This window comes from Mauremys mutica, chromosome 8 (genome assembly GCF_020497125.1).
Source record: "Mauremys mutica isolate MM-2020 ecotype Southern chromosome 8, ASM2049712v1, whole genome shotgun sequence".
Lineage (NCBI taxonomy): Eukaryota > Metazoa > Chordata > Testudines > Geoemydidae > Mauremys > Mauremys mutica.
This window is the reverse complement of record NC_059079.1, coordinates 691,323-712,860: the sequence shown is the minus strand read 5'-3', so window position 1 is coordinate 712,860 and position 21,538 is coordinate 691,323. Positions and strand designations below refer to the sequence as shown.

General features: G+C 58.3%; 1 protein-coding gene across 1 annotated transcript in view; it reads right to left on the bottom strand.

The window, feature by feature from the left end:
• Window positions 1-19,455, bottom strand: part of LOC123375762 (collagen alpha-1(I) chain-like) — a 112,407-nt gene extending 92,952 nt beyond the window's left edge. The window contains exons 1-5 of the mRNA XM_045027005.1: window positions 19,436-19,455; window positions 18,811-19,110; window positions 18,200-18,695; window positions 17,980-18,083; window positions 17,809-17,916 (exon numbers count right to left, since the gene is read on the bottom strand). Coding sequence (XP_044882940.1) covers window positions 17,809-17,916; window positions 17,980-18,083; window positions 18,200-18,695; window positions 18,811-19,110; window positions 19,436-19,455 — 1,028 coding nt within the window. The remainder of the gene's footprint in view (window positions 1-17,808; window positions 17,917-17,979; window positions 18,084-18,199; window positions 18,696-18,810; window positions 19,111-19,435) is intronic.
• Between the last annotated feature and the right edge of the window lie 2,083 nt (window positions 19,456-21,538).

Here is a 21,538-nt window from a genome sequence, read left to right as displayed (position 1 = left end):
GTGCTTTGAGAGGAAAGATTCTAGACCTCATCCATGAAGGACATCAAGGTCTAACTAAATGCCGTGAACAGACCAATCAGTCAGAGTGGTGGCCTGGAATCAGTAAGGACATGGAGAATAAAGTATCTTCATGCAAACATTGCAGAACTGATAGATCAACACAGTGCAAGGTGCCTCTAATAACACCACCTCTCCTGGACAGACCCTGGAAGAGGCCAGCAGCAGATTGATGCAAATTCAACGGACAGCATTAGCTAGTTGTAGTGGATTATTTTTCTAGCTATGTTGAAATAATATATTTGAAAGATACAACATGTAACAGTGTTATCGAGAAATTAAAGAGCCCATTCTCTCATTTCAGAATTCCAAAACAACTATTGACAGACAATGGACCACAATTCACTGCAGCTGAATTTATGTTATTCCAAACAAAATATGATTTTGAACAGCAGCACACCTTACCCACGAGCAAATGGAGAGACTGAGAGGATTATACAGACAGCCAAAAAAATATTGCAGCAGGACGATCTGGTCCCTGCTCTTCTGATCTACAGGTCAAAACTATTAGCAGCTACCAACTGGACCCCAGGCCAGCTTCTGATGGGACGGCAACTACTGTTCCAACCCTGGAAAAGAATCTAGCCCCAAAGCAGGGCTGCCCGGGGGAGAGGGGGGCAAGTGGGGCAATTTGCGCCAGGCCCCGGGCCCCACAGGGGCCCCCACGAGAATACAGTATTCTATAGTACTGCACGTCTTTTTATGGAAGGGGCCCCTGAAATTGCTTTGCCCCCAGACCCCCTGAATCCTCTGGGCGGCCCTGCCCCAAAGTGGCCAGACGTAGGCAGAGTAGATACATCAGATTACAATTTACAGCCGGCTCCAGAGTACAACGGGGCAGCCAGGATCTATCGGCCCTGGAGCACTCCTGCGAGGATCCATCCAGCAGCAATAGACTAAAGGGGTCGGGAGGGGTGCAGTGGCACCAGGGTCATTCGAAGTGGCTACATAAGAGGGACCAGGGACCCGACGGAGCAGGGGGCCCTGAAGAGCCGCAGACCCAGCACCCAGAGACCCCATCAGCACAGGACAGAGACGGACCCAGAGTCTGGAGGCCAAGCCCGCGGGAAGGGGGAGCCGGTAGCGAGTGCTTGCTAGACTCGGAAACGGGCAGGGAGACAGAGACGGGTCACCCGGTGAGGAGACCGGACCATGTCCCCAGCTGGGTCTGTGGCACAGACAGGACGGGGTGGGCTGTGTGGGGGCCACGTTGGGGCTAGGGGACCAGGAGCTGCACAGTGGGGCCGGAGGGGAGCACCGGAGCTGGGGGCGTGAGGCCAGGCCTCTCCCTGATGGCTGCAGTGCTGGGTCTGCTTCCAGCCCAGAGGTGCTGCCCTGCTGCCATGCAGCCAGCGGCACGGAGCCCTCCGGGCTGTGACTGCCTGACCCGCCAGGGCCAGCCTCAGCCGTCCGCGCATTGGGGAACCAGGAGCTAGGCAGGTGGTTGGAAACAGGGAAAGGTCAGTGGAAATGAAAGCAATGTCAGAGGAGAGGAAAAGCTCTCTTTGAAGTGGAGTGAGCTGTGGATTTATGGGCTAGCGAAGCAGCCTGGTGACTGGCACGGCACAAGATTAATGCCACTCGCTGGCCGTGTTTACCGTTCATTCCCTCACAAGCTAATACTTGCTCTGAATTTCCAGACCCAGCGCTCCTGGCGGCTGCGGGGGGGCGGGGGTGAGGAGTCTCCCTAGCCCCAAGGCTGCCGGCTGGCGGAGCCGGAGCTGAGCTCTTTGGCAGCCTGGCCGTCAGTGAGTGGTTGGGAACGCAGACACTCGGCCAGGTGTTTTCGTTCCCATTACTCATCGGCGGAGACCAGAGCCAGGTCTGCACCGAAACGTCCCCCTGCTAGTCAAACCAGCCAGAGCCTCAGGGCGAATAAAACTCCTTCAGCCACAAGAGCCGCTACAAGATGGCGACCTGCCGCTCCCCTGGCCTGGGGCCGAGGCTGCTGCCCGCTTGCCATAGACAAGCTGAAGGGCCTTGCAGGGACGCTGGAACATCCCCCTGCTTGTAGATGCTCAGCGCTGCCAGGCAACGTCCCAGAAACGCTGCCAGGTCACGACCAGCAGCAGGAACATCCCTTGGCCGACTCCTAGCTGAGTGCAGGGCTTCTGGCCTGTGGGTGGCCTTTCTGCTGCAGCTCCCCCGAGTCCCCATTGTTACCTTCTCCCCGGCGCTGAAAGCATGTGGACACCCCCAGAGCCCAGACCCACCCAGCGGGGGTGGGAGCCTCCCGGGCAGGGTAGGGCTGCACCTTGAGGAACTTGTTCAGAATGTCACTGGGCGCGCCTGGGTTCTTACCCCACCGCCTTCACCCCGCTGCTGGGGCACTGCCCACAGTGCCATGTGGCAGGCGCCGGTCGCTGGGGCTCCTGGGAGCCCCTCTTGCTCCCTGGCCCCGGGGAAAGTTACAGGACGGTGGACCCCTGCCGTGGCCACTCTACTATATGTACAGCTCCCGCCGTGCCCCGTCGCAGCTGCCGTGCCGCGCGTGCGGCTCCCGCCGTGCCCCGTCGCAGCTGCCGTGCCGCGCGTGCGGCTCCCGCCGTGCCCCGTCGCAGCTGCCGTGCCGCGCGTGCGGCGCCCGCCGTGCCCCGTCGCAGCTGCCGTGCCGCGCGTGCGGCGCCCGCCGTGCCCCGTCGCAGCTGCCGTGCCGCGCGTGCGGCACCCGCCGTGCCCCGTCGCAGCTGCCGTGCCGCGCGTGCGGCGCCCGCCGTGCCTATGCCCTGCCTGCCATGCTGCGTGTGCAGCTCAGAGCAGCCTGCGGGCTCTGGAGCAGAGGGTAGTGGCATCAGTCTCAAGTGGTTTTTAGAAGAGCCTGCTGAGCACCCATCCCTGGAGAGCATCTCGGTGTGGCTGATGTAGAGGCACAGCAATAGCTCTCGTCTTACGCTTGGATGGTGTGACGAAGTGGGACTGTTTTTAATGTTTCCTCTGAATACTGTGTGGGTGCCTCAGTTTCCCCTATGCATTTCGTAAGTCTCTAGGGGGTGAGAGTGTTGCAGAGCAAAGGGTCAGTGCACATAAATGGCCGACCCTCTGTCTCCTGGCAACTAATGGCCAGGCCCTCCCCCCCCGCAAGGCGATGCTAAAGGTGCTGGAGAACAAAGAGATCAGGTGACCTCCTGGCCCGGGAAAGGAACAAAGCCCAGAGGAGGAGGGGCTGGAGGGTGAGTCAGTTTGGGGCTGGCTGGGGATGGGAAGTGAGGGCAGATGTGGGGGTCTGGCTCGCTGGGCCCCAGAATGGACCCGGCTGAGGGGTCCCGTTCTCTGTACCGACAAGCTCTGTTTTAGACCGTGCTCCTGTCATCGAATAAACCTCTGTGTTACTGGCTGGCTGAGAGTCACGTCTGACTGCGCAGTGGGGGTGCAGGACCCGGTGGCTTCCCCAGGACCCCGCCTGGGAGGACTCCCTGTGGGAAGCACACGGAGGGGCAGAGGATGCTGAATGCTCCAAGGAGAGACCCAGGAGGTGAAGCCATGGGAGCTCCTTGCCCTGAAGACAGGCTGCTCAGAAAGAGGAGACTTCACCAGAGCCCTGCCTGGCTTTGCAGGGAGCGGTTCCAGAGCATCGCCCGGGGACTCCGTGACAGACGGTTAAGCCAAAGACCCGCGTCTGGCACAGCCGAGTGCAGCACTGTGATGCCGCCTGCGTCGTTGTGACTCGGGCACAGAGCTGTTCTGTGCTCCATGGTCTGTCTGGGTGACCACTGGAGAGTCTCGAATGTTCTAGCTGTGCAGCGAGTATCTGCATCTGTCCTGGTCTGTGTGGTGGTGGTTTAGGGCCGCCCAGGAGCTTGGCGGGAGATCGAAGCCGGGGATCGTCTGCGTGGGGCCTTTCGCTATTGAAGGTGAATCGTGTGGGTCCAAACGGGCTCAGGCAATGCCAGGCAGTGAGGAGGGTCCTGGTGGATGGGGAGACGTTCCTTTTCCATCATCCTCTGGAATTCCCGAAGGGCTGCGGCATCGCGGCGCAGGGATGGGAGCGACGTGCGACAGGCGCTGGGCTCGCCTGGAGGGGTGCAGTGAGGCGCCGCACTCAGTGTTCAGCTGGACGTCGACAAGTCGAGTGTGGCTGCTTCTGGTCTCATCACAGGGAGACGAACACCCATGGCAGTTGGCATGAAAGGCAGCAGCAGCCCCAGAGCCGCCTCCTCTCTGGCCAGTGGGGATGCCAGCTGCCAGCGCGCCACAGCAGAGGGGCCAGGACTTGCAGAGAGAGGAGCCTAGAGCCTGGGTCCTGGGCACAGAGAGAGACACCCACAGAAGTGACAGGTGCTGCTGGCTGCCCCAGAGTTTGGCACGCAGACCCTGCAGTAAGGTGCCCAAGCACAGGGTCACAGGCCGGAACTCCTGGCCCGTACGTAAGCACCTTGCCCAGCCCGAGCAGCCCAGCCAGCGCCCAGCTCTGGCTGACGGTCGCTCAGTCCTTGTTTATTACCCATCAGGGTGCTGATCAGGGCGATCCAATCACAGCCTCTGCGCAGCAAGCGGGGGGCTGTCCTCATGGGGCCGTGCTGCCGGTCACACCTCCAGCGTGTGGGCTCGCCCGCCTCTGCGCAGCAAGCGGGGGGCTGTCCTCATGGGGCCGTGCTGCCGGTCACACCTCCAGCGTGTGGGCTCGCCCGCCTCTGCGCAGCAAGCGGGGGGCTGTCCTCATGGGGCCGTGCTGCCGGTCACACCTCCAGCGTGTGGGCTCGCCCGCCTCTGCGCAGCAAGCGGGGGGCTGTCCTCATGGGGCCGTGCTGCCGGTCACACCTCCAGCGTGTGGGCTCGCCCGCCTCTGCGCAGCAAGCGGGGGGCTGTCCTCATGGGGCCGTGCTGCCGGTCACACCTCCAGCGTGTGAGCTCGCCCGCCTCTGCGCAGCAAGGGGGGCTGTCCTCATGGGGCCGTGCTGCCGGTCACACCTCCAGCGTGTGGGCTCGCCCGCCTCTGCGCAGCAAGCGGGGGGCTGTCCTCATGGGGCCGTGCTGCCGGTCACACCTCCAGCGTGTGGGCTCGCCCGCCTCTGCGCAGCAAGCGGGGGGCTGTCCTCATGGGGCCGTGCTGCCGGTCACACCTCCAGCGTGTGGGCTCGCCCGCCTCTGCGCAGCAAGCGGGGGGCTGTCCTCATGGGGCCGTGCTGCCGGTCACACCTCCAGCGTGTGGGCTCGCCCGCCTCTGCGCAGCAAGCGGGGGGCTGTCCTCATGGGGCCGTGCTGCCGGTCACACCTCCAGCGTGTGAGCTCGCCCGCCTCTGCGCAGCAAGCGGGGGGCTGTCCTCATGGGGCCGTGCTGCCGGTCACACCTCCAGCGTGTGGGCTCGCCCGCCTCTGCGCAGCAAGCGGGGGGCTGTCCTCATGGGGCCGTGCTGCCGGTCACACCTCCAGCGTGTGAGCTCGCCCGCCTCTGCGCAGCAAGCGGGGGGCTATCCTCATGGGGCCGTGCTGCCGGTCACACCTCCAGCGTGTGGGCTCGCCCGCCTCTGCGCAGCAAGCGGGGGGCTGTCCTCATGGGGCCGTGCTGCCGGTCACACCTCCAGCGTGTGGGCTCGCCCGCCTCTGCCCCAGCAGGGCGCTTCAGCCTGGGCTAGGAGGCAGTTCAAGCCATGATAAAACCCCTGCTCGGCTCTGAGCACCGCCTGAGCCCTGCCTGGCTGCACCCCCGGGGCAGATGTCTCGCGACCTGCACACAGACCCACGCCGGAAAGGCCATGGCACTAAACCCCACTGCACCCGGCTCTCAGGAGCGGTTCCAGAGGCTAGGGGTGACCCGCAAAGGGCCAGGGAATCGGCGGCCCGCGCAGCCTAAACGGCAGCATTAGAGCCCTAATACAGGACACTCTTGTTTCCCTTTGAATGTTTCCCTCTGGCGCAGAGCCAGGCTGCCGGCAGCCCGTGCTCACCTGCACCTGGGATCCCGCCAGCACAGCCGGCTTACGCTGTTTATTAGCCGAGAAATCCCTCTAAATGCTCCGGGTGCTCTGGGGTTGTTTATTCCTGTATCTGTAAAGCCCTGCTCTGTGCCGACTCCTGGGCAGTGTGCAGCCATCCACAGCCTGTGGCCTATGGGCATGCACTGGGGTCAGGAGACGAGCTCGGGGAGGCACAGTGTGGAGCTGTTATTAGTGGTCCCTTACTAAGGGGAGCGGGCGGAGCAGGCAGCAGCATTTCTGCGCTTCTCAGTCTCAGCACAGGCTGCAGCTGCCAGTCAAACGGCTCCTTACGCGTCCAGCCTGCTTGGGAGAGGAGCAGAACCGAGCTCCATGCGCACAGGGGCTGCTTCGCATGGGGCGCGCCTGGCTTGTTAGCTGGGCCAGGAGCTGGCTTTGCAGCACAGCCGTAAGCCTGCTCTCGCTGAGAGATTGAGGGGTCCAGGGCCAGGCCTCAGCCATGGAACGGAACAGCCCGTTAGCAGAACCACCCGCAGCCCTCTGTCCTTGTGCTGCAATTCCACCAGCTCTTCCGCCTCCCTGCAATAGCCCAGAGCGCTGCCGTGACCCTGGTGCGACAGAGACGGGAAGCACCATGCAAACGCATTCCTGTGCCTGAGTGACGAAGTGGGACTGTTCTTAATGTTTCCTCTGAATACCGTGTGGGTGCCTCAGTTTCCTATGCATTTCTTAAGTCTCCAGTGTGCATAAATGGCCGACACTCTGTATCCTGGCAACTAATGGCTGGGGCCCTCCCCCCCTGCAAGGCGATGCTAAAGGTGCTGGAGAACAAAGAGATCAGGTGACCTCCTGGCCCGGGAAAGAAACAAACCCCAGAGGAGGAGGGGCTGGAGGGTGAGTCAGTCTGGAGCTGGCTGGGGACGGGAAGTGGGGGCAGACGTGGGGGTCTGGCTCACTGCCCCCCAGGATGGACCCGGCTGAGGGGTCCTGTTCTCTGTACCTACAAGCTCTGTTTTAGACCCTGTTCCTGTCATCTAATAAACCTCTGTGTTACTGGCTGGCTGAGAGTCACGTCTGACTGCGACGTGGGGGGGCAGGACCCTGTGGCTTCCCCAGGACCCCGCCGGGGCGGACTCGCTGTGGGAAGCGCACGGAGGGGCAGAGGAGGCTGAATGCTCCAAGTCAGACCCAGGAGGTGAAGCCGTGGGAGCTTCTTGCCCTGCAGACAGGCTGCTCCGAGGGAGAGGAGGCTCCCCAGAGTCCTGCCTGGCTTTGTGAGGAGCAGCTCCAGAGCAGCGCCTGGGGACTCTGTGATAGCCTGGCAGGTCAAGTCCATTCACTGCCCAGCCGCACAGTGAGAGCGTCCTTGCCCTGCAGCGTTACAGCCCAGCGAGGATCGCCTCCCCCAGCCCATGTGTTACCCCCGTGCTGCCGGGAGGCTCTGTCGTGCACAGCTCCAAACTGCCTCTTTAACCCCCCAACTCTTTGTTCTGTTTGTCCAGCGCCCGACACCGTGGGCCCTGGCCCCTGCCTAGGCGCTGCTAGGATACAAATACCAACAGGAAAGGGGGGTTTCCCCATTGCCCAGCTGAGGGGCGGAAAGACTGGCTTGGCCAAGGGCACACCAGGAGTGGTGGGAATGGAACCCAGGAGTCCTGAGTCCCAGGCTAGTGCTCTGGCCGTGAGGTCACCCTTCCATAGCTACTCCAATCCACCGCTGAGAAAGGTCAGCATCAGCTGCCTCCCAGGACAGTACGAGAACCCAGGTTTGAATTGTGCTGAGCCTGGGGCCTCTGTGACATCTTGTGATAGAGAGTGCCCCAGGCCAGCTGCAGCCGTGTGAAACAAGTGGCCGAAGGATCTCCTTGTAACAGGCTGAATTCTTCTGCCTTTAATGTGTTCTTGTTCATCCCCTTATTCTTCTGTAACAGGCGCCCCACAGACCTTCCAGCTGGCCCTTGCGAATGGCTGACATTTGCACCATCAATGCTGCTTTCTTGGGGGCTGGAACATTGCTGGGAAACGACTGTGGTGCTGAAAACCTGCCATGTCAAATGGGGGTGGGGGATTTCCCTCCGGCACGCAGAGCCGGCACTCGGCCTGGTCCCCGGCATGCAAATCAAATGGCCCAATGAAATTCTCGCCATGTGCTGAAAAATCTGCTTCTGTTTTTGCAGTGAACAGCTGTTCATCACCAGACGCGGATTTTGATCATTGCTGAGAAGCTGAGTCAAGCTCATACTGATTAATCAATACCCTTAATTGAGTTGAAACTGTTTGATGGAGAGCGTCACTGATCCTTCCCTACCGCCGCCACCTGCACTGCCCAGAACAGCTCTCCTGCGGAAAGCCCCTGCTCCAGCCAGACTCAGCGCTGGCTGGTCACTGCTGTGAGCTGTCAGCTACTGGTCTTCACGCCTCACTGGGGCACAGGGCTTTAGGGCCAGGGCAGGGGAGCTTCCCTGCTGGCTCAGTCCATGGCAGACGTCCCAGCTGCTCAGTTAAGGTTTTCCTGACATTCAGCTTAACTTGTCCCTTTCCTAGGGCTCAGGCCCCAGGTTGCTGAGCCCTCCAGCCCCGCCTAGCCCAGCACTCACCGTGCCCGGGGGAACAGTCCCCATGGAAGCTGGGCAGTGCTCAGACAGGCACAGGGCTGGACAGGGGTCTTGGCAGCTGAACATGGGGGTGCGCTCGTGAATGAGGGGTAGGCTCGGTGGGGAACCTGCAGATCTGGCTTCTCTGCCTGGCAGGGACAAGCTATCTGGCGTGAGATCCCCGTGAATCCGTGAGAGAAGAGAAAGTGCCACCTCCCGTACTGACCCATTGTTGCAGACAGCCTCCCCCGGAAACTCATTAACACAGTGCTTGCTACATGTCAGGCCAACACCTGGCAAAAGCACCTGTGACAAAGTGGGAATGTTCTTGCTGTGTTATGTGTGTAACTCTTCTGCCCCTCTGAGTTGGCAGCAGCAAGGGCCGGGTTCAGTATCCAGGGGTTCCGTTTCAATAACGCAATGCAAAACCGGCTCGAGCCCTCACCCAGTGACCTGGGACAATTACATACCACCCCCCCCCCCGCCGCCGGGCGCCTCTAGGAGGCAAAACTTCCCCTCCCGCAAGCACAGAGTCCGAGTGTAGCAAAATCCTTTTAATAAAGGAGGGAAACAACGTGGCATCATATTGGGGAAACACCACAAACAGGATTCATAACGTAAACCATGAGCAAAAGTCCCACCAAGTAAGTTTTGGCAGTGTCCTTTTCCCCTTAGGGTCTTAAGTCCAATCACCCCAAAGTCCAACAACCCAAAAGCCTCTGTCCCTGGTCAGTGCGCCCCAGAGTTCAAAAGTTTACCTGCAGAGTTTTAACCCCCCCCCAGCCTGGGTGGAAATGAGAGGGGGCACACAGGGTGTTAAGGGGCACCTTACGTGGGACGGGGCTGACTGCCCTGCCTCTCCGTGGAGTTCTGCTGCAGCCTTCACCACGACCGGCTCCACTCCACCAGCTGTGCCGCTCCTCCAGCCATCCCTGCAAACCGTTCCACTCCGCTCCGCTCGCTGTTCTGTGGGCCGCTCCAACCATCCCACAAACCGCTCAGCTCCGCTCACTGTTCCGTGGGCTGCTCCAGCCATGCTGCAAACTGCTCCGCTCTGCCAGCTGCTTAGCAATAGATCTTCAGGCTCCCCCACTAGTTAACACCACACTCAGTGATCTCAGCTCAGTAGGTTTAGCTCTTAGTGATTTCAGCTTGTAGTAGGGGAGCCCCAGTGCTGGTGCACCATTGGCCCAAAGTGAGCTCAGCTCAGCAGCCTCTAGATGAACTCCTAATAGAACCAAAATTAGCTCTGCTCTTCAATCATGGAGAGAGGAGAAGAAGATGTAATTAGTATTCCAGGCCCTCAAAGGGGGCCCATACCATCAGGTACACACACCAACCCCCAGCCTTTCTGAATTCACTGGGTTTTGGCACCCATGTCCCTTGTCTAGCGAGTGCTACTTCATTGATGGTGAGATCCTCCGTCATAAAGCAGTTTCATAGTTCCTCATTCACATAATCAGGATGACAACACTTTATTCCTCCTGCCCCAATAACAAAGAAATTGGGGAATCCCACAGCTGTCAAAGTAACCATTTTAGGCTGCCGTGGGCTATGCTAGGCGGGGTGGGTGTGCCTATGCAAACATGATCAGCCCCTGAAATTGTTTTCCACACTCACCATAATTCACCACCAGATGTCAGGGTAGAGCTCATCCTGACTCTGCTTACATGTGAATACTGAGTGGGGAGTATTGACCTGGGAAGGTTGCAGGGGAGTTTTGCAGGGACTGTCTGCATTGGGGAAGGGAGGATACCTGAGCATGTAACATGAGAACCCAGGAGGGGGGTGGGAAGCCAGGTAACACCTCTGCCCCGGAAACTGGACAAAGGCTGGGGGAGGAGTCAGGGGGAGGCTACGTGAGTCGGCTGGAAGGAGTTTCAGTTTGGAGCTGGCTGGGAAATGGAGGGGGCCCCGACAGGGCTTGGGCTTCCCAACGGGGCTGTGGCCTCCCTGGGGGCCCCAGATGGACCTAACTAAAGGGGGTCCCGTTGTCTGTACCAGCAAGACCTGTCTTGGACTGTGTTCCTGTCATCTAAATAAACCTTCTGTTTTACTGGCTGACTGAGAGTCATGGTGAATCGCAGGAAGCCGGGGGTGCAGGGGCTTGACTCCCCCACACTCCGTGACAGTACCTTTCCCAGGGAACACACAGGCCTCGCTGGGTCATTCACAGCATCCTGCAGCCCTCTGTGATGACAGCAACCTCACCGGTGTACAACGGAGCAAGGAGAACCTGGCTCTGCCTACCAGGGCCCGCCCTGGAGTGGCCGATCCAATGACCCCAGCAGCAGAGTATTAAATACCTGACAGAAAGGCAGCAAAGCTGCCAGCCTCAGCGCAGAATGCAACAGGGTCCTACTGATGCTGGGGAACAGGCCAGGGTGCCGTGTGCACATGGGCAGGGAGGATGGGGGAGGGGGTGTCTCGTAACATTGCTAGGGGACTCTGTGGGTGGACGAGTGGATCTGCCTGGCTGTTTGCCCCCACCCCCAATCAGAGCACTCCATTTATGGTGCCACCTCAGCCAAGGCAGCAAACCTTCCCCTGCAGCCCAGGAGAGAAGACTCATTCCCTGCACTGCAGGCAGCCCTGGGGAAGGTCTCTGCCCTGGGCTATGCGGGATGTGACTGTCCCATCTGGCCTCAACACCCACGTCCCAGTGTGATGCTGCGGCCAAAAGGGCTAATGGGATCCTGGGATGCATGACCAGGGGAATCTGGAGTAGAAGCAGAGAGGTTATTTCACTTCTGGATCTGGCACTGGTGCGACCGCAGCTGGAATCCTGTGTCCGGGGTCAATGCCCACGATTCAAGCAGGATGCTGATAAACTGAAGAGGGGTCAGAGAAGAGCCACGAGAATGATTAAAAGCTCAGAAAACATGACACATAGTGATAGACTCAAAGAGCTCGATCTGTTTAGCTTCACAAAGAGAAGGTGAAGGGTGACTTCATCACGGTCTATACATACCGACATGGGAACACATAACGGGCTCTTCAGCCGAGCAGACGGGTCTGTCGTGGGCCTAGGGCTGGGAGCTGAAGCCAGGAATAAGAGGTACATTGTTGACAGTGAAGGTAATTAACCATTGGACCAATTTCCCAAGGGTCGTGGTGGATTCTCCATCATGGACTATGTTTAAATGGCGATTGGATGTTTGTCTAACAGCTCTGCTTTGGGAGCGATTGCGGGGCAGGTCTCTGGCCTGTGTTACACCCGATGTCGGACTAGTTGATCACAGTGGACCCTTCTGGCCTGGGACTCTCTGGATCCTCAGGGTAACAGCTCTGAGCCCCTGGCCAGGTCACTCCTGCCATGGTCAATCAGCAGCAAGCCGCCGATATGGGCAGAACTCAGCTATGAGCACCTAAGGGCAGGGACTGTGTCTTTCCATTGCAGCATAAAGCAGGGAATAGCCACGGCTAGGAGAAGCAGAAGAAATGCAGCCAAGCAGCCACCTGCTGCTGATTCCCACTGAGGCCTCCTCGCGGTGGGAGGTGCAAGGCTAAGGCTGTCCCCATTACAGCCTCGCTGGCCGTCGCGGAGAGCTGGCGATTGGGGTGCATGAAACACAGGCCCTGGGAGGGAGACCCAGGAGGGCAGGGGACAGAGCGACAGACAGGGGCCCTATCTACTGCCATGTCCCCCTAGCAGAGACATTTGCCTCAGACTCTTGGAACCATCAAAGATGCTTTATCAGAGAGCTGAGGAAACGCCGTTCCCGGCCCCGGGGAAAGGAGAGGCACAGCCCTGTGCTATGGACCTGTCTGCTGCCGCGTCAGAATGGGCACAGAGATCCGCCCCCAGCACAGCATGCAGCCCTGGCCTGGGCAGGCCGCGCCTGGACTCTGACCGCGCTATACTTCAGTAGCATTTGTCCAGTGTGCTGTGAACTGACGCAGTCTCTGGGCAGCTCTGGTATCCTTGTGGGTGTGAATGCACGTGTTGGAGCTGGATTAAGGCAAAGGCACAATGGATCCATGCCCTCGGCCGGGCACCGGGCGTCACGTGACGATGAAAGAATGTCAGCTTTGAGTTACGGGTCAGAAGCAATTCAGTTTATGACTGTGAAGAAAAACTTGAGAACGTGTCCCAAGTGTAACTGATGCAGCAACGTCTGTCTGAATCTGCAGAGAGCCTGACCCCATTGCTTGGAGAAGGGAACTGTCCTGAGTGTGACCAACACAGTGACACTTCCTGTATCTGCAGAGAGCCTGAGCCCATTGCTTGGAGAGCGGTGATTTACTCTTCACCGCATGTGTTTTATGTAAAACACACTGTTTGGGTGGGCTCTGGGGAGGGGGGGGCTCATTGTCACCCCATCATGGCTCACAGGGCCCCCAGGGTCCTGTGCTTGGGTGGATGGGAGCAGTGTCCACCCTCCTGCTGGACAGGCCTCAGCCCATGTAAAGCCAGGGAGCAGTGCAGAGAGGGATGGGTGCCAGCCCCCCGAGCGGAGCAAATGGCCCTTGTATGGATGGCTCCTTTCAGTAACACCCTGCAGCACCCCCTGACTTGAAGCGGTTTCCATCACACACAGGGTTCATTGTTTGGTTCAATGGTTCTCAGCACCCCCACAATACGAATTGTTCCAGCCCCCTGACCCGTGGGGGGGGGGGTTGGGCACTGTGATGGGGTGCTGTACTCACCACAGGGTGGGATTAGCTCTGCATGGCTGGCCCCGCTTCCTGCTTTGCACGCCCTCTCTCGGTCTGCAGCTCCTCGCTCGCTCCGGGGCCTGCTGCTGCCTCTTCATGGCTCAGCCCCCCGGCCCGGCCAGTCAGCATCCCCTGCGCTCCGAGTCCTTCGGAGGCTCGTCCGTTCAAGAGGCATCCGGCAGCCCTCACACCGGGGCGCTGACCCTGTCACTCCTGCAGCGACCCATCAGTCCTCCAGTTCACTGCCCTGCCAGCGCCCCTTGCCCAACCCTCCGTACGCTGAGTTCCAGCCCAGGGACCCAACAACATGCAGCCAAGGTCTGTTCAGTCCCCAGCCTCGCTGCTTCCTACCCCATGTGTCCCTCCCACAGCTTCTTCTCCACCTGCTCTCCTCAGGTACCCCCTTCCCTCTGAGCCAGGCCCCCTAGTGCTCCCTTCTTCCCGCTCGACTAAACAGACGGTGACCACAGACATCCTCCGGCGCCTGGCAGCTGCCAGCCCCCTGGGTAGCCTTGTCCGCGGGCTCAGTTGTTGTAGGAGCAGCAGAATCATCAGAATCATACCTAGAAATTGCTTATTTGGAAACCCAGATATGTAAGTAGATCAGAAAATGTGTAGAAAGACACGATTAGGTTTATTTTGTTTATTTCTTATGGCTTGTGGATTCCTCTGTGCTAACCCCAGATGCTTTTTTGGGTGCTTAATTTTTGGAATTGCTCTTTTAAAAATCTAGCAATAGTCTGAGTTTTCAGATGTATTTTCTTTCTTTTATTTTTAATAAAATTTACTTTTTTTAAGAACAGGATTTGGATTTGTGTGTCTTAAGAGATTTGTGCGTGTTTTTTAGTTAGCTGGTGGCAACAGCTGATTTCTTTGTTTTCCTTTCTCAGCTCTTCCCTGGAGGCAGGGTGAAAGGGCTTGACGATACCCCACAGGAAGGAATTCCCACATGCGCCTTCCTGGGCTCTCAAAGGGGTTCTGCACTTGGCTGGTGGCAGCATCTACCAGTCCAAGGTCAGAGAAAAGCTGTAACCTTGGGAGTTTAATACAAGCCTGGAGTGGCCAGTGTTAATTTTTAGAGTCCTTGTGGGCCCCCACCTTCTGCACTTGAAGAGCCAGAGTGGGGAATCAGCCTTGAGAGGTACAAATGCCCACAGTACTGAATGCAGGGTAGTGAAATATGGTTACCAGTGTTGTAATTATTGTTGGAATACAGAAAAGCAGGACTTGCTTAACGTGTCCCAGATATGGGGAGCACCCTCAGTTGAAAGAACCTGGTTAAGCCAGGGGCTCGAATGCCAGAGCCCTGTGAAAGTAAGAGGGGTGGGGACAGGAGTTCTGGTCAGGAGGCTGCACAACTCTTCCAGGGGGTTCTCTCTAGGCTGGCTTAACCTGTTCTTCCCCACTGTTCAAATAATAGAGCTAAATAGGCTTCATTAGGAGCCTTTTTTGTTATTTTAGTTGCTCAATCAGAGCTGAAACCAGCTGTGGTAGGAGTGTGTTTCTGCCCAGCCTGCAAAAGAGCAGAAATCACTGAGAGAATGATGTGCAGAGGTCACAGCAGAGTGGCAGAAGGTGACTGACAGTCAGCTGGTGAATGAGTGACCAGCAGGGCAGTGGCAGAGAGCGTGAGGAGTGGCCAGCAGGGTGGCTGGTGGAGGGACCAGCGAGAGTGATGAGCAAGCGGCCAGCGGAGCGAGTAAGAGGCCTCTTTGCCCTGCCCCCCTTCAGGGTAGGAGGTGAACTCTGCAGATTGAACTCTGGGTCTGCACTGACCAAGGACAGCAACTGTCCTGAAAGGATGCAGAGGAAGGACGAGCAAGTGAAAGGGACTTTAGGGTTGCTGGACTTAAGAACCTGAGGGGAAAAGGGCACTGCCCAACCTACTTGGGGGTGGGTCTTTTACTCATGGTTTATGTTTATTAACCCTGTTTGCGGTGTTTTCCCAAATTAACTCCAAGTTACTGCCCTCCTTTATTAAAAGTTTCTTTTCTACACTCAGACTCTGTGCTTGTGAGTGGGAAGTTTTGCCTCGCAGAGGTGCCCAGGGGTGGTGTGTAATTTTCCCAGGTTACTGGGTGGGGGCTCGAGCCAGTTTGGTGTTGTATTGATGGAAAGGAAGCCCTAGATACTGAACCCAGCCCTTGTTGCTGCTTGCAGAAGGGTTACACATACTTCCTTAACTCCGCTGGGCATGGATTTTACCTTGTGGCCTTTTTTTATTTTGTCAGTTTTCTATCATGCCTAGCTTCTGAGTCTTATCTATAATATGTGTACTGATGACAAGCAATGGCCCCTGGCTTCCATTTATTATAGATTAGCTTTGCTATCTTTCAATGTAATTATCCCCTTGTTCTTGTGTTATGAGATGCTGCATTTCTCAACACCGATTCCTGGCTGCCAGCGGGTTACCTGTTCACCAACCTGGTTTCAGTTTCTTTGAAGTTCCTCTCAGCGTTTACTAAATTACTGGCAAATTTAGCCACTTGCTCAGCCTGTTTTCCAGGTTGTTAATGAATATTGCTATGCTTGCAGCTGGGTGGCTCCCCACATCATGTCTTTGATCTATGAGCAGTCACAAACCTCATTGGGCATGCTAGCTGCCTTCCATTCAAGCTAAATCAGGGAACAACTAAATGACTCTTTGTTTGGTGGGAGGTGAAACAATGGAAACTACAGCCCAAAAACTAGACTGGATGCAAACGCAGGGGCTGGAGGCTGATTTCATTGCAGCTGTGTGGGTGTCTGTGCGAGTCGAAGCAGCCAGAGAGCAGCCAGTGAAAGAAGCAGAAAGCCAATGACAACAAGAAATGTACATGTGGCATGGACCTGAGAGAGAGAGCCCCAAGAGAGAACTTTTTGGACAGAGTGCTGATTGGAAAGAGGCTTGGAATTGTAAGAAAGGAAACTGTCTCTTGTTTAGCCTGCTGTGTTCAGGGGAACCAGAATTTATGGACATTCCTTGTGAATAAACATGATTGCATCAAAGAAATATCAGATTGCATCAATCAATATTTCCTCCTCATAGAAACCATCCAAAAAGCCCCAAACATTGGCTAACCACTGAGGGGATAACAATACATTAAACAACATTGGTCCTAGTGTACAGCCTCATGTCAGCCTTCTGCCAGGCTGAAAACTGATCATTTGTTTCCTGTCTCTTTGGCAGACTCTGATCTGTGGCACCATCATGCCGCTTGCCCATGGCCACTTAGTTTCTTTAACAGTCTCTTGTGAGGGACTTGGACAAAGACTTTTTGAAAATCTAAATGCATGATGTCATCCAAGTCCCTGCTCCGGTGGCTACAGTGCAACCTTGCTGAGATTCTCTCAGAACACTCAGGGACTTTGGAGAGAAGGTTCCCACAGCAACATCATTCAGCCCCCTGATGCCTGCATTTGCAACAGGGTCATTCATTACACAGTCGTGGAACACAAATGCTGGAACATACAGTGCTATGTAGGTTCCTCCACCAGAAAAAGCTACACTATTGCAGCCGGACAGCCACATGTGAAATGCAGCTCTAAGGAGAGACACAAATATTAACCCTATGTAGGCAGCCCCTGGCAGCTGAGAGCTGATCAACAGCAGGTTAGCACGGTAAGGCGGTAAAGAGTCTAGGGCCCTGGCCCCTTTAGCCCAGCCCCCTGGCTGGGACAGGCAGGCAGCAAGTGCAGTCAGGCCCCAGTCCTCTGGGCGGGACAGAGCAATACAGCAGAACCTCCAAGATACAAACACCAGAGTTACGGACTGACTGGTCAACCGGCCACCAAGTGAAACCAGAAGTAACCAGCCAGGCAGCAGCAGAGACACACACACAACATGTGCCTGTATTGCACATCTGGGCTGCCTGTCCCCAGCCCACCCCCACCCCCGGGGCAGGCACTTGCAGCAAGATGCCAGGGCTACCAGCTGCCAGAGCCAGCAGAGCAGGAGCAGCACTGGGGTCTGCACCGCTTTCACCCCTCCTCCCCTCCACTGGGAGGGGGATGCGCTGCTTTTAAGCCCCCCCTCCCACAACACGGGAGGGGGACAAGGGTTGCAAACTCATGCCAGGGCTGAGGAGGGAGCTCTGCTGCTGCTGAAGCCTCGCTCGCTCGGAGGTCTGGAGCCCGAATGGCACTTTGTTCAGAGTTACGGACACCTTCCATTCCCGAGGTGCTGGTAACTCCACGGTTCTCCTGCAGTGGCCTGTAGCCAGCTCGCCAGCCGTGCAGACTGTAGACAAATGCAGGCAGCCACCCCAGGGATGGGGCTGGCAGCAGGGGGACCTGGACTCACTGTATTCCACCAGGTCCCAGCCCAGGGCCCTGGCAGCGGCAGCGAATCCCACCCCTGAGTCAGCGGGATCCCACTGAAACACGCTGACCTAGACTTTGGCAACCAACCAGACTAATGTCTGATGTCCCTAGGCTAAACCTACCCCCACCTGTTCATCGGGCTTCGTCGCTCATGGGCCTTCAGTTCCTTGGGGGTCTCAGACGCCGGTAGTTCCAGCAGCTCCTCGGGGTACTCGCCGGGGGGGCGGCTCCTCGGGGTACTCGCCGGGGGGCGGCTCCTCGAGGTACTCATCGGGGGGGCAGCTCCTCGGGGTACTCATCGGGGGGGCAGCTCCTCGGGGTACTCGCCGGGCAGCAGCTCCTCGGGGTACTCGCTGGGGGGCAGCTCCTCAGGGTACTCGCCGGCGGGCAGCTCGTCGGCGTACTCATCGGGGGGGCAGCTCCTCGGGGTACTCGCCGGGGGGGCGGCTCCTCGGGGTACTCACCGGGGGGGGGCAGCTCCTCGGGGTACTCGCCGGGGGGGCGGCTCCTCGGGGTACTTGCCGAGTGGCAGGTCCTCGGGGTACTCATCGGGGGGCAGCTCCTCGGGGTACTCGCTGGGCGGCAGGTCCTCGGGGTACTCACCGGGGGGGCGGCTCCTCGGGGTACTCGCCAGGGGGGCAGCTCCTCAGGGTACTGGCCGGGGGGGTGGCTCCTCGGGGTACTCGCCGGGCGGCAGGTCCTCGGGGTACTCACCGGGGGGGGCGGCTCCTCGGGGTACTCGCCGGGGGGGTGGCTCCTCGGGGTACTCGCCGGGTGGCAGGTCCTCGGGGTACTCGCCAGGGGGGCAGCTCCTCGGGGTACTCGCCGGGGGGCAGGTCCTCGGGTTACTCGCCGGGGGAGTGGCTCCTCGGGGTACTTGCCGGGCGGCAGGTCCTCGGGGTACTCATTGGGGGGGCGGCTCCTCGGGGTACTCGCCGGGCGGCAGGTCCTCGGGGTACTCGCCGGGGGGGTGGCTCCTCGGGGTACTCGCCGGGCGGCAGGTCCTCGGGGTACTCGCCGGGGGGGCGGCTCCTCGGGGTACTCGCCGGGCGGCAGGTCCTCGGGGTACTCGCCGGGGGGGCGGCAGGTCCTCGGGGTACTCGCTGGGGGGGTGGCTCCTCGGGGTACTCGCTGGGGGGGCGGCTCCTCGGGGTACTCGCCGGGCGGCAGGTCCTCGGGGTACTCGCCGGGGGGGCGGCTCCTCGGGGTACTCGCCGGGGGGGCGGCTCCTCGGGGTACTTGCCGGGGGGCAGCTCCTCGGGGTACTCGCCGGGGGGGCGGCTCCTCGGGGTACTCGCCGGGGGGCAGCTCCTCGGGGTACTTGCCGGGGGGGCGGCTCCTTGGGGTACTCGCCGGGGGAGTGGCTCCTCGGGGTACTCGCCGGGGGGGGCGGCTCCTCGGGGTACTCGCCGGGCGGCAGGTCCTCGGGGTACTCGCTGGGGGGGCGGCTCCTCGGGGTACTCGCCGGGGGGGCGGCTCCTCGGGGTACTCGCCGGGGGGCAGGTCCTCGGGGTACTCGCCGGGCGGCAGGTCCTCGGGGTACTCGCCGGGGGGGCAGGTCCTCGGGGTACTCGCCGGGGGGCGGCTCCTCGGGGTACTTGCCGGGGGGGTGGCTCCTCGGGGTACTTGCCGGGGGGCAGCTCCTCGGGGTACTCGCCGGGGGGGCGGCTCCTCGGGGTACTTGCCGGGGGGGCGGCTCCTCGGGGTACTCGCCGGGGGGCGGCTCCTCGGGGTATCCCTCTGCGGGTAGGGGTGGCACAGCTCGGTCCCTGGCTCAGGAGACCACAGCAGCATCCAGCTCCCTCCCAGCTGAACTGGAGGCCCCGCCTCTTATACTTCCTGTCCTGCCCCTCTGCTTCCAGCCTGGGGGCCATGCCTGGCCTGGCTTCACCCACCAGGGGGCGGGGATTGGTGCCTCCCTGACGGCCCACGCCACCTCGCTACACCTACGTTTCCAAAAAGCCGTTCATCCCAAAGCATCCCACAGCACAAGCTCTCCACATGCACCTCAGAGGGCGACGTGGGGTTGGCGAAAGTCACGTAACACCATCGTACAACCGATCAGGGCAGGAAGTGAAACATTCGGCATCCGAGTGAGACTGCAGGGGGAATTCAGACGGGCAGAATGAAATGAGCCGAGCTGGAATTGGGCCAGTGCATCGTGGGATCTTTTAGTTCAATCTGAACTCTGAGAGACGAGTCCCCTCGATTCAGCATTAGTCCCCCCGGCCAAACCCCCCAGGGCTCAGCCTGAGACAAAGGGCAGTTAGAAACGGCCGGTTTTCACAGGGGAGAGAGCCAGGTACATAGCAGTGTCCCCCAGGTGTCTGCACGGTGACCGGAGCTGGTCAACATATTCATAAATGAGCTGGAAACAGATAAACAATGAGGTGGCAAAGCTTGCAGATGATACTAAATTACTCAGGATTAAGTCCAAAGCAGACAGCGAAGAGTTACAAAGGGATCGCACAAAACTGGGTGACTGGACAACAAATTGGCAGGTTAAATTCACTGTTGATAAATGCAAAGTAATGTACATTGGAAAACATAATCCCAACTATACATACAAACTGATGGGATCTAAATTAGCTGTTACCACTCACGAAAGATCTTGGAGTCATTGTGGTTAGTTCTCTGAAAACATCCACTCAATATGCAGCAGCAGTCAAGAAAGCGAACGAATGTTAGGAGCCATTAGGAGAGGGATAGATAACAAGGCAGAAAATATCATAATATCGCTGTATAAATCTACGGTACACCAGCCCCTGGAATACCGTGTGCAGTTCTGGTTGCCCCATCTCAGAACAGATATATTACAATAGGACAAGGTGCAGAGAAGGGCACCAAAAATGTATAATTGGGTTCAAAATGGATCAGGTAAATTCATGGAGGATAGTTTCATCACTGGCAATTAGCCAGGATGGGCAGGGATGCTGCACCCCAAGCTCTGAGTGTCCCTAAAGCTCTGACTGCCAGAAGCTGGGACTGGAGACTGGGGATGGATTACTCAATAATGGCCCTGTTCTGTTCATTCCCTCTGAAGCCCTTGGTATTGGCCATTGTTGGAAGACAGGACACTGGGCTGGTTGGACCATTCATCTGACCTAATCTGGCCATTCTTTAGGGTGACCAGGCAGCAAGTGTGAAAAATTGGGACACGGGGTGGGAGGTAATAGGAGCCTATATAAGAAAAAGACCCAAAAATCAGGACTGTCCCTATAAAATCGGGACATCTGGTCACCCTGCCAGTCTTACATTTTTATGTTCTTAGCCACACTAGGGATGTTTGCACCTGGGATAAATGTCTCTACTGCAAATTCCACTGCGCACTGGGGCTGTGCACGCACCCTGGGGGTTTGCAGCCGGCCAGCAATCCCTCTCACGCACACACCCTGGGGCCTGGGGGCTGACCCAGCTGCCGCAGGGTGTGGGAAAGTTGCATGGCTAACCCTCATGCCTGTGGCCGTTTTCTGACTGGTCTATGGGAATGATTAGCTTGGAGAATGCTGGTATTAAATGGAAAGTTGTCAGGGGATGCTTGGAGTTTGATACATGAGCCAGTTACATTGGTATCAATAAACTCTATCCATAGGCTGATGGTATTTAATCATCAGCACAGATTATTTTATCATGTCAAAACAAATGTACACTGTGCATCACCCCTCTGCTGCAGAGCTGCGTGCTCAATGCAAACCCCAGCGGGCATCGGCAAGGCAGGGCAGGGGAAGGGCCTGAGTGCACACAGATCATCCTGGATGGATTGGTTTGTGACAGGCACAATTCTGCATAGTGCTGAACATGCTCGGTCCCCATTGCTAGGTCTGGAGAGTGCGCAGCACACACAGGATCAGGCGCTTCAGTCAGATATCGCCACCGCTGAGCTCATGCAGAAAGTGCAGTAAGCAGACCCCAGAGAAAACAGCGGCAGCAGGTGCTGGGTGGGGCAGCTGTGGGTGTTGTGGAGGGATCTGGAGGGGCGGGGGCTGCAGAGACCAGTGGTGGGGCTCTGAGTGCAGGGAGCACAGCCTGGCTGGAGCTGAGAGCCAGCTCTCA